We start from the raw sequence: 9,937 nt of genomic DNA on the forward strand, positions 1-9,937 counted from the left end.
GCGGACAAAGAGGAGCACTACCCGAGTAAAAAGTTTACACTGGCGGATGGTTATTGAACGTTACCTGTGTTATGCCATTCCTATGATGCTAAGTATTTACGCAGGTGGACAGCGTCACAGCATTCCACGTAAAAAGTTTTTTTCTATACAGTGGTAATTCTTATTTGCCATGACAACTTATCTCACACAAATATATATGGAGCTAGAATCATCTAGACAAAATATATCAATTTGACGGACAACGGGTACAATACAATCCAGCCAGTACACACGCTTTTGACAACAAAACAAGTAAAACTGTAAAATGATCTAGTTGCAATTTACAACTTTTCCATTACCACCACCTCGTCGCATATACAACATCAAAATTTTCCCAATTGTGGCTACCTGAATCTTATAAACGTCTCAAAAGGTGTCACCTTGTTGAGCGTGTTGTATTCTTCCTCATCTTCCACATTTTCAGTACCAACAACTCTGCCTACCACTAAGAACTATGTGCTTCTTCGGATGCGCAGGATCAACTATGTAGAAAACTTGTACGGTTTGAGATGACAAGATCCACAAATTGTCTGTGAGCAAGTTTATTGTTGTCCACAATTGTAAACTCATAGTTCTCGACTTACATATTAGATGGGTGTCTAATCCAATGGCATTAAACTACTAGGATTAGTATATTCACGCCGTAGTCAGTTCCGTACATCATCTATTATGTCATAGCAGGCGATCATCAATCTGGTTTCATGAGGAGCTTCAGAACGAACCCCCGTTGTTCTATGCCTCCCTTTCGAGGGTATAAAATGTGCACCCAAAAATATCATACGCTTGCCATGATGTAACCATAATCGGCGGGGCCAATGGCAAGTAATTTGATAGTTTGTGTGTCCACAGCATTACCATTGTCCATTATGTTTTGTGTCTTGAACCAAAGGGTAAAGATGCGCTTGTGTTCTTTTACGATCCATTGCACTGAACGATCTTGCTAGGATATTCCTAGCTCACAAAGGTGTTGCGCGATGAAGGGCTCAAGTACCTTCAAACCTTGAAAGATGGTAACATGAGCCCGGGCCAATTCCTTGTACTGATGATCAATGAATCAATGAATGGTTCTTTTCCTTTATATTGTATGACTCAATGATGGAAGTCTCCGGAATTGTGTGATTCGGAACGGTGCCTTTAAGCAATCCCATCGACCTCTCAAATAGAAACATCCAATGTTACAAGACATGTGCCCTAGTGCCTCTAACTCATGGACTAGGTGAACCAACAGAGGTGCAGCATTATATCGAAAAATGAATGACGGAAACACTTCTCAAGTTGGCTCATGGTGTCTACAAACACACACCACTACATATGCAACACCACATTCACACCCTCACGAATGTGTCACCTAACACATGCTCTAAGAGACGGAAACTAGTGGCATATCCCTGATCTCACTAAAGTCCTGTTTAAAACTCACATACATGTGTGTAATATTCGTAAGCACCAGTATTTGAACCCTGGTGGGTAGAGTCATGCACCCACGACTCTACCATGTACACCACTAGAGCTTCCCTGCCCCATAGGAGTTTTGACTTCACTCTTCTGATTGCTATAGGACGAGACATACCAATCATGATTCTTCATTTCTGTTATCTTCAAATCTTTCATCGAAACTAAGTTTTCGGTGTTAGATGAGTACCCAGTCGACACTTTTAGCCCGTGTAAGCAATTGCACATAGACTTCTTGTACTCAACAGTCAAAGAGATGCTAGTTGGTGGAAGGCAATACTTCTTATTTTCAATTTGGTAGGATGAAGCTATTTCCTTATTTTTAGTTTTGTCAGGTCTTGCCATGACTTCAAGCCATACTTTGTCTTGAACGTGATGTCCAATAAGGTGCCAATAATGCTTTCACACACATTCTTAATGTGTATAGCATCAATGCTATGGAAAAATTCTAAATGCTCCCAATAGGATAGATTTTTATAGAAAATTGACTTCTTCTTAAACATCGGTGCACTTGAAGGATCCACCTTTGTACCTTTCTGCTTTCGATTTTCACCCCGCTTCCATCCCTTCACTACCTTCTACCCCAAAACAACTTTAATGTTCTGAACGTTCCTCAACATGTGCGAAATGGTTCTCAACATGAATGACAAACTCTTTACTTGAGGTGGTTTCCTAGCCTCGACAGGGTTATGAAACCTTTATTTCATCCTCCCATACTTGTGCCCTGTCAATAAGAACCATCGATGACACATATAGACCAACTTCTTTGAGAAAGGAATGTACAATGACACGGTGTCATCCATACATACCACATATGTTATCTTCCCTTTAAGGTAACCTAGTAAATATAGTAGGGCGGGATAAATCACTTATGGTAACAAATATCATGGCTCTAAGCATGAAGGGTTGCTGGCAGAACACATCCCTTAGCTCAACTCAATCATTCTACGAGGTTGCCATAACTTCTAACAATGGTTCAACAAACACATCGATATCGTTACCAGATTATCATGGACCTTGCAATAGAAGGGTTGACATGAGGTATCTTCGTTCCATGCATAACTATGGAGGTAGGTTGTACATGGATAAGACAACGGACCAATTGTTATGTGTCAGTTCCAGTCATCAAAAGGGTTCATACTATCTGTACTCAGCACAAACCTCATATTCCTTGGTTCATTGCCAAAAGACAAAAACATGCTATTAATGTTTCTCCACTATCTAGCATTAGCTGGATGTCGAGCTTGCAATTCTTCTTGTGTCTACCTGAAACATGCCAACACATTATCACACCATCCTGCCTAGTAGACAACAGTCATTTTACGCGGGGTATAATTGGCAAGTACCACACAACCAAAACAAGGTTTTCTTTCTTCCTTTTTTTCTCAGGCAAACAAAATATATAACGCTAGAGAAAATACAATCTGAGGTCCATGGTTAATTTGTAACTGCTTGTAAAAATCGATTTTTATTGGTGGTCATATTGTTAGGACCACTTGAAAAATATGACTACTTTTACAAAAGGTTCTTTAAGAGAGTCACTTGTAAAAATAGATTTTTACCGGTGGTCCTCTTAAGCAGTCGCCATGAAAAAAGTGGGGAACGGTTACAATATTATAAAACCCTTATCCTTATCCCCATATCCCACCGCACATGGATCTCCCTCTCCTTCTTCCTTTTTCCAACTGCAACTCTCTCTCTCTCTCTCTCTCAAGGTAGTGAGGCTGGCGGTTGCAAAGGGTGGCGGGGCCGGCGGCGGCGTTCAGTGGCAGCAAAGGGGTGGGGATGACGGCCAACGGCATCGAAGGGGAGGATGGCACGGTGGAGGGAGCGGCGGAGCTCATCAGTAGCGGCAATGAAGCCGCCACCCCTCCTTATCCCAGTTTTGGCCGGCAAGGACTGAGGATGGCTCGAAAATGACAACGGTGACAGCTACAACGGCGAGGGGAGGATGGCAACGGCTACCGCCACGAGGGCTGCGACTAAGGTTGGGTGAGGTGGATCTGCCTTCAGTGAGGTTGGGAGAGGCAGATCTGCCGTCATTGTGCTCAGGACTGCTGGATCAACCGTTGCTGTGCTCAGGAGGGGCGTATCCACTATCGTTGGGCTCGGGAGTGTTGGATCCACCGCCTCGAGGATCAGGAGGTAGGCAGTGATGGCGGTTGACGATGGTGGAGGAGCCATGCACCTCGGCCTTGGCTGCTGGGGTGGGAGAAGTGGATTCGGGCCTCTGCGATGATGATGATGATGATGATGGTAGCTGTGACAACGACGGTGGGTGATGGACAACGATGCTTCTGCGACAACGACGACTTTTGTGATTTGTGATTAGGGATTTTGGGTTTCTTTTTTGCAGGAATGTGGATTTGTGGAATATGTGGATTTGGGATTCTGAGGGAGATTTTAAATTGGGAACATGAATTTGGATAGTTTTCGTGTAAATATTTTTGCTCTGAAAATCCTTATCACAGGCAGTCAGCTTAATTTCTCCGCCAGTGAAGTTTCGTTTTCAATGGAGGCCATCATAAGCTAGCCGCTTGTGAAAAAATGATATTATAGGCGGAGAGGCACCCGCTAGTGAAAACTTTGTATTTGCACTAGCCTTTGGTTACTGGCGGTGTTGCTGGCCACCAGCGAAAACCCATTTTGGTTGCTAGTGCAAACCCATTTTGTAGTAGTGTATGTACAACTTTCCTTTTCTTTAGAAGGGCAGCTCTTCTTATTCTTCGTACTATTAGCCAAGGGGTGCTCTTCGTACTCATCATTGCCAGCTTGTTTTTTATCAACTTGCCTTACAAATGGGACATGTTTCCAATTTCGCGTACTTTTTATGATAAATGATACAATGGTTTCAAGATGCATGTATCTTCTCAACATCTAATGACAGTGAGGTGATAAGCTTATTCACAAGGTAAGTTCTCGTGGGTAATCGGCTACTTTTCAAAAATATTATAGCGATAGCCTTCAACCTTATAAGCATGAGCACCTGATCATTAAAGTAAAATCCTTATCACATCCATTAGATTCCTCATACAACAAATTGTTGGCCACCTTCTGTGAAGACAACACATTGTCTGAACCTATCATTGATCTCAACAATTGTAGATCTACTTTGCACAATATTTGCTCTACATCTGAGATATGATCATCGTCTATCACATTTCATTGCTGGGACCATCATCACTGGCATAATGATCGAAGAAACCATCGACATCACTACTCATGGGTAATTCAGTACCCGTTGCGGCCACTTTTGTTTGGTATGCATGTTGATCGTCGTGTTCAAACCAACATGCACATTCCTTCTTGAAACCTCTCATAATAAGATGTGACTTTTTCATATGCATCTACCCATGCTAACTTGTTCTTGAAATCAATGAATAGGCAATGTATAATCTAGTTCATTTTGATATGGCATATTTCTTTGCGGCTAAAATAAATACGTCGAGCTCTTTGAAGAATATGTTGCCATGTCTCATAATTTCATATATCCAAGATCTCTCTATGTAAAGCATCTATGGAAAAAAACAAGAAGTGACAAACGTTAATTCATAAATGACTTAAATGTGATCGCATATTTCTCATTACATCAAATAATAAAACTTGACAATTAAATTACATTTCTTTACAGTGGAAGGAATTGATATTTATCACAACAATGAACAAAACTGGCTAAAGGAAATAAAACCTCTTGACATATGTGAAGAAAACTAGAAGTGATAACTTAAAGTTGATGCCCACTAACTACTAAAGCAAAACATGCAAGTGTGCCACATCATCACCCACTAGCAATTATTATCTAAAGTATTTTAAATCAGATGCAAGTGTACCATATCATCACTTACTAGCAACAGGTGTAGTGGTGCACGTTGTTAGCATGCTCGACTTAAAAAAGTGAGCTTTCCTCCTCCCATTTCCCGTAAACCGTAGAATTAGCAAAAAAAAAATTGTTTATATTTAGTTGAATGTAGTGCAACTATAAACTCCCAATCTACTAAATGTGTCTATAGATTATTGTATTAATAATGAGCTTAAATTGTTATGATTATTTTAAGAAACACAGTACAAACGCATGCGCCCACAATGTACGCACACTCACCCTACGCCTATGAGCACCTCCGGCGCTCTAGAACACTGAGCCGACATATCTTCAGATTGACAAAGTCACCACGGACGCCTCGTTGTCGCCTATCAATAAAAGAATAATTAGCCGTAAATGCGAGAACTCGTGTCAAATCTAAGATTTGAACCCGAATTAGGCTGATTCCACCACAAGGAATCTAACCAGTTGGACATGCCCAACATCTTTTAGATAGGTGCAAAGCTGATAGTCACATTAGGATATCACATATATATATATACTCATCACTAATATATATAACTTTGAACGATGTAAAATCATATGAATCTTTATTAAAAGATGAGGTTTATTTGTAAACCATTTTTATTTATAGTGTGATTATAAAATTATATGCACGACATTACTACATTTCCTCATTTTATTCTTTAGTTTGTTGTTGGATCTTTTTTAAATATAATTAAGTCAATGATCTATTTGTAAATATTTTTTCCCAAAGAAAAGTTACGTACATAGAATAAAAGGGTCTATTTGTAAAATAGTTTTTTTAATTGAAGGTATACAGTGTAAAATTATATCCACAACTTTACTATCTTTTTCTTTGTAGGCCGAGGAAGCTTCTAAATAAAGAATTACTACTTCCTCTATCCAATGGCTCATATTTCTTCTGACAATTTTGTCTTCATGTGAATCCAAAGGCTATTATTTTATTAATTATGAGGTTTATCCTAGTTGATTTTTAGATTCACTTATAGATATGTGCAAGATTTGAAGGTTGTGAACATGCACTAAAGGCGAGGAAGATGTGGACTGCTCTGATTTTATTATAGTCATACCCCAATCCAGATATTAAAAATGTTATACATACTGTTTGGAGCTTTAACTTATCTGGTGATCTGGTCGTAACAAGGACCAAAGCCAAGGCTACAAGCCAAATTATGACACATACAAAAGGGTTGGAAGCAGCTTAGCTCTCCTTCCTTACTCCCAACAGAGCAAACTCTCTCCTCCCTATCCATGGCACTGCATCAAACCCTTCTCCTCCTCCTCTTCGTCTCGATCGCCATCCACCGCGCCGTCGCCCAGACCACCACCTCCACCGCTGTCCGCGGCGACGGCAAGCGGTTCGTGACCTACTCCTTCCCCAGCTTCGCCAACGCGCTGCTCCACCTCCCGGCCAACCTCACGGTGCTCAACAACGCCAGCATCAGCCAGGGCGCCCTCCAGATCACCCCCGACAGCAGCAACAGCGCCGACGGCTACCTCGTCAACCAGACCGGCCGCGTCTTCTTCTCCACCCCCTTCACCCTCTGGTCGCCGGCGGCGGCTGGTGGGGGCAATGGCACCGGCACCTACGTCGCGTCGTTCAACATGGTGTTCAGGGTGAACATATTCCGGACGAACACCAGCGACCCCGGCGAGGGCGTCGCGTTCGTCGTGGCGTCCGGGCTCGACCCGCCGCCTCCCGGCAGCTACGGCGGCTTCCTCGGCCTCACGAACGCGTCCACCGACGGCGACGACGCGAACCGGTTCGTGGCCTTGGAGCTCGACACGGTGAAGCAGGGGTACGACCCCGACGACAACCATGTCGGCCTCGACGTCAACGGCGTCCGGTCGGTGAAGGCCGTGCCGCTGGCGCCGTTCGGCATCAAGCTCGGCGCCGCCAACGCCAGCAACTTCTTCGTCTGGGTCAACTACGACGGCACGTCTCGCCACGTGTGGATGTACATGGCCAGGTCCGACGACGGCGTGCCCAGCCCCAAGCCGCCGTCGCCGGTGCTCGACGCGCCGCTCGACCTCTCCGCGTTCGTCGCCGAGAAGGCCTACTTCGGCTTCTCCGCGTCGACGGGCACGCGGTTCCAGCTCAACTGCCTGCACATGTGGAACATGACGGTGGAACTGCTCGACGACGGCAGCCGCTCCTCCGGCGGCGGCCAGACGCGGCGGAAGCTGGGGCTGGGCGTCGGCGTGCCGTGCGGCGTCGCGGCGCTCGCCGCCGGCGCTGTGGTGGCGTTCCTGTACATCAAGAAGAGGAGGCGCAGAGTCGGCGACGATCCGGAGTCGCTGTCGTCGCCGGCGGCGTTCAAGTTCAACAAGAGCAGCATCAACCTGAGGAGCCTCGCCGGGACGCCCAAGGAGTTCGAGTACACGGAGCTGAGGAAGGGGACGGAGGACTTCGCCGCGAAGAACAAGCTCGGCCAGGGTGGCTACGGCGTGGTGTACAAGGCCGTCGTCGCCGGCGACAGCGACGGCGAGAGCGTGGAGGTGGCCGTCAAGCAGTTCTCGGCGGCCAACACCAAGGGCCAGGAGGACTTCCTCGCCGAGCTCAGCATCATCAACCGCCTCCGCCACCGCAACCTCGTCCGCCTTCGCGGTGAGTGACAAATTCTCCCTTGCCGGAGTCGGAGAAGACGAGACGGCTGGCTTAGCTTGTGTTCATGGTGATCGTGTTCGAGTACAGGGTGGTGCCATCAGAACGGCGTGCTGCTGCTGGTGTACGACTACATGCCGAACGGCAGCCTGGACAAGCACCTCTTCGGCGGCGCGGCGGCGGCGCCGGTGCTGAGCTGGGAGCAGAGGTACAACATCGTCGCCGGCGTGGCGGCGGCGCTGAACTACCTCCACCACGAGTACGACCAGCGGGTGATCCACCGCGACATCAAGCCGTCGAACATCATGCTCGACTCCGCCTTCGGCGCCCGCCTCGGCGACTTCGGCCTCGCCCGCGCCCTCGACTCCGACAAGACCTCCTACACCGAGATGGTGGGCGTGCCGGGGACGATGGGCTACATCGCGCCGGAGTGCTTCCACACCGGCCGCGCCACGCGGGAGTCCGACGTGTTCGGCCTCGGCGCCGTGCTCCTCGAGGTCGCCTGCGGCCGCCGCGTCTCGTTCGGCGCCGGCGGCGACGGCGGCGCCATCGGCGGGTGCAGCCGGCTGCTGGAGTGGGTGTGGAGGCTCCACGGGGCCGGCCGCATCCTCGACGCCGTGGACCCGAAGCTCGCCGGCGGCGCGTTCGACGCGGACAACGCCGAGCGGCTCCTCCTCCTGGGGCTCGCGTGCAGCCACCCGGACCCCGGGGCGCGGCCCACCGCGAAGGCCGTCGTGCAGGTGCTCGCGCGCGCCGTGCCCGCGCCGGCCGTGCCGCCGTCCAAGCCGGCGTTCATGTGGCCCGCGCTGTCGGGGGCGGACTGTGACGACAGCGACGGCGGCGGCGCCGGCGAGATGTCGTCGAGGCACTCGGCCAGGACGACCAGCACGGAGCAGACCAGCTCGACGTACTACGCGTCGTCGTCGTCCTACTCGTCCCACGGTTGCACACGCACGCAGGTGACGAGCAGCGGTGACGCCATTGCTGACGAGACGAGGTACATGTCCATTGGTTGATCTTGGATATCCGGGTTCCGGACGGGTTCGGTACGGCGGCGCCATTGTTGGACATGTGCATGTGCATATTCTATTGTACAGTGTGTCAGTGTCAAGAATAAATGGTTGAACTTGAAATTGATATGTTTATCAGCCAAAATTTTCAATCTTAAATTTAAAACTGATTTTGAGATTTTTTTTATCGAAGTTTATTTTTTTTAGTCTTACTTTTAGATCGTTAAGAAACGTATATAAATGTTTTATTCACAAATCACCTTTTTATTTGCAAATATGCCGATTCGATGGGGCGTTAAATCGGGAGAGACGCGATCCATGCATCTCATGGACTACGATGATAGTAGTTTTGATTTCATAGCTATAGATCAGATCAGACACTATTTGTGTGATGTGTCTTATACTGTGCTAGTGCTTGTTAAATTTTCGTTCTGTTAATTGTATTTATTGATTCTGGGAGACTTTAAGCATGGGTTACATCATTCTTCAGATAACATACACAAGACCACAAGGTAGATCCACCGGGCAACACGGTCTCTTTTTACATCAAAGAAAAATCATTGATGACTGATCCTGTATGAGCCCTTTTTAAGGTAATCCGTCTTAAGTAAATCATCCAGATATTAATTCAGATGTTTACCCTTTGCAACATGACAACATATATTCTACTCCCTCTGTTTCTTTTTTATGATGTTGGTTAGTTCAACATACAAGAATGGAGGAAGTACTAGCTAGCAGGCAATAAATGTTGAAGCATATTCACATATGTGTAAAATGTTGTTCTAAAGTCCTAGAAATTTTCCAGTTGAAACAAGGAACATTGATTTCAAAACTCATAAATTTGAAAATCTAAAATAGAAACTAAAATTTGTTCCTCTATTTGAATTACTTAATATTAAATAAATGAGATTAAGATATCATCTAATTGATGTGTGGTCGATCTGAAGATCGATGTTTTAGTATCGAATTAAGTTGAAATTCAATGAA

At 46.3% G+C, this 9,937-nt stretch overlaps 1 protein-coding gene across 2 annotated transcripts; it reads left to right on the forward strand.

Moving 5' to 3' along the window:
- The first annotated feature begins 6,484 nt into the window (after positions 1-6,484).
- Positions 6,485-9,711, forward strand: LOC127775892 (probable L-type lectin-domain containing receptor kinase S.5). 2 transcript variants are annotated; one of them, XM_052302202.1, is made up of 3 exons: positions 6,485-7,943; positions 8,031-8,937; positions 9,441-9,711. In XM_052302202.1, exons 1-3 carry the CDS (start codon positions 6,587-6,589, stop codon positions 9,442-9,444), a joined length of 2,268 nt encoding a protein of 755 aa, XP_052158162.1. In that variant the 5' UTR covers positions 6,485-6,586; the 3' UTR covers positions 9,445-9,711. The 2 variants fall into 2 exon arrangements, with proteins under 2 accessions (XP_052158162.1, XP_052158161.1); XM_052302201.1 differs by lacking the exon at positions 9,441-9,711 and having other exon boundaries at positions 8,031-9,095.
- The last annotated feature ends 226 nt before the right edge of the window (positions 9,712-9,937 follow it).

Source organism: Oryza glaberrima, chromosome 6 (genome assembly GCF_000147395.1).
Source record: "Oryza glaberrima chromosome 6, OglaRS2, whole genome shotgun sequence".
NCBI classification, from domain to species: Eukaryota; Viridiplantae; Streptophyta; class Magnoliopsida; order Poales; family Poaceae; genus Oryza; species Oryza glaberrima.